The 1,783-nt window shown below is 17.2% G+C and overlaps 2 protein-coding genes across 2 annotated transcripts in view, besides 6 other annotated features; one reads left to right on the top strand and one right to left on the bottom strand.

Moving 5' to 3' along the window:
* EDI_349160 (ccaat-binding transcription factor, putative) overlaps positions 1 to 8 on the bottom strand; it is a gene marked incomplete at both ends in the record, with an annotated part of 597 nt that extends 589 nt beyond the window's left edge. Inside the window, one exon of the mRNA XM_001733191.1 lies at positions 1 to 8. This exon is cut by the window's left edge and continues 589 nt beyond it. Within this exon, the coding sequence (XP_001733243.1) occupies positions 1 to 8 (8 nt within the window).
* Positions 9 to 41: 33 nt separating this feature from the next.
* EDI_349150 (uncharacterized protein) lies at positions 42 to 1,783 on the top strand (the record flags this gene model as incomplete). The annotated part of the gene is made up of 1 exon (XM_001734283.1): positions 42 to 1,783. A coding segment is annotated over one exon (1,742 nt), but the record flags the coding sequence as incomplete, so codon positions are not given.
* Positions 47 to 116: a sequence feature (AT_rich).
* Positions 250 to 321: a sequence feature (AT_rich).
* Positions 554 to 600: a sequence feature (AT_rich).
* Positions 706 to 797: a sequence feature (AT_rich).
* Positions 913 to 977: a sequence feature (AT_rich).
* Positions 1,639 to 1,721: a sequence feature (AT_rich).

Below are 1,783 nucleotides of genomic sequence, written 5' to 3'. Positions count from 1 at the left end.
TAAAACATTTTAAAGGACAATTAGAAACAATAGAAACAATTATGGCAAATAAATTATTAAAATATGAAACATTAATGATAATTAATGATTTTTCAAATATTAATCATAATATTTTTCAATCAATTAAACAAAAAGTTATTGATTTAACAATTATTCTTTATCCAGAAATTATAATTGATTTTGAAGGACTTACAAAATTAAAAAGATTAAGAATTGATTTTAATAATAATGATGTTTCAATATTTGAAGAATTAATAAAAGAATGTTTTTTAAAAATTAAAAAGAATAATAAAAATGAATTAAAAGAAATATATTTTAAAAGTAATGGGAAATATGCAATAATATTAGGAAAAATATTAAATGAATGTAATTTAATTAAACAAGAAATATATATTAGATTTGATAAAATAACAGAAAAAGAATGTCAAGGATTTATTCAACAACAACCATTTACACATATTTTTGTAACAAGAAATGAATTAATTGATAGTATAATAAATAAAAAAGTAAAATTAATGCCAGATAATGAAAATAATTATTGGATATCAAGTTCATTAATAATAAAAAAAGAATTTATTAAAGAATTTAGTTTATTAAATTGTCCAATTAACATAAATATTAATGGAAATTGTAATAATGAAAATATAAAAATAATTGATATTACTACATGTACTACAATAAGTTCTATTATATTTAATGATTGTCATTATATTAATAAATGTTCATTAATATTACCTAAAAATATTATTTCATTTAAAATGATTAATACAGATTCAATTAATATTTCAAAATTAAATGAATGGAATATTCAAAAATTAGAATTAATATCATGTAATTCATTTTATACATTAAATATTCCTTCATCATTAATAGAATTATGTATTGATAAATGTATTTTATTAACTTCATTAGAAAATTTAAATAAAGCAAAATTACAAAATTTAAAAATAATAAGTTGTTCTAAAATAATTAAATTAGATATTCCATCTACTCTTACATATCTTCAACTTAATGATTGTTTATCAATTACTCATCTTTTAAATTTAGAAAATGCATCTATTAAAGATTTATATTTAAAATATTGTACTTCTCTTACAACATTATGTCTTCCTTCATTATTAACTTTAATTCAAATTAGTAATTGTGAAAAATTAATTGAACTTAGAAATTTTAGTGAATTAAAATTATTATCATTTGAAACTATTGGATTATTTAATGTTGATAATTTAATATTTCCATCTTCTTTAACTTATTTAAATCTTCAAAATTATAATTCAAATCAAACAACTACATTAACTAATCTTATTAAACTTTATCAACTTAAAAATTTAAGAATATTAGATGCTAAATATCTTGAAATGTTATCTTTTCCAGTTAATTTAACTTCACTTATTCTTCATGGATGTCATTCACTTACTTTTTATCCTAATTTAATGGAATTACCATTAAAATTTATTGATATTACATCATGTGATGCATTAACTTGTTTAAGTTTTCCAACAACATTAACAAAAATGATAATAAATGATTGTCAACATGTTATTGAATTTCCTAATTTAGAAGAAATGATATTATTAAAAAATATAGAATTAACTCAATGTCCTAGTTTAGAAATTATTCGTTTTCCTCTTTCTTTAGAATATTTAAATATTTCTAAATGTAAAAATTTATTTACTTTACCTAATTTATATGAATTAAATATTCCTTTTAAAAATTTATTACCTTTCTATTATAATCTTAAACATCCATTAATTCCAATTTATCTTACTGAAATTATTATGAA

The sequence above is a fragment of the Entamoeba dispar genome, genomic scaffold, assembly GCF_000209125.1.
Source record: "Entamoeba dispar SAW760 scf_1105229458145 genomic scaffold, whole genome shotgun sequence".
NCBI lineage: Eukaryota > Evosea > Mastigamoebida > Endamoebidae > Entamoeba > Entamoeba dispar.
Note: the sequence above shows the minus strand (reverse complement) of the source record. Positions and strands in the feature narration are given on the sequence as shown.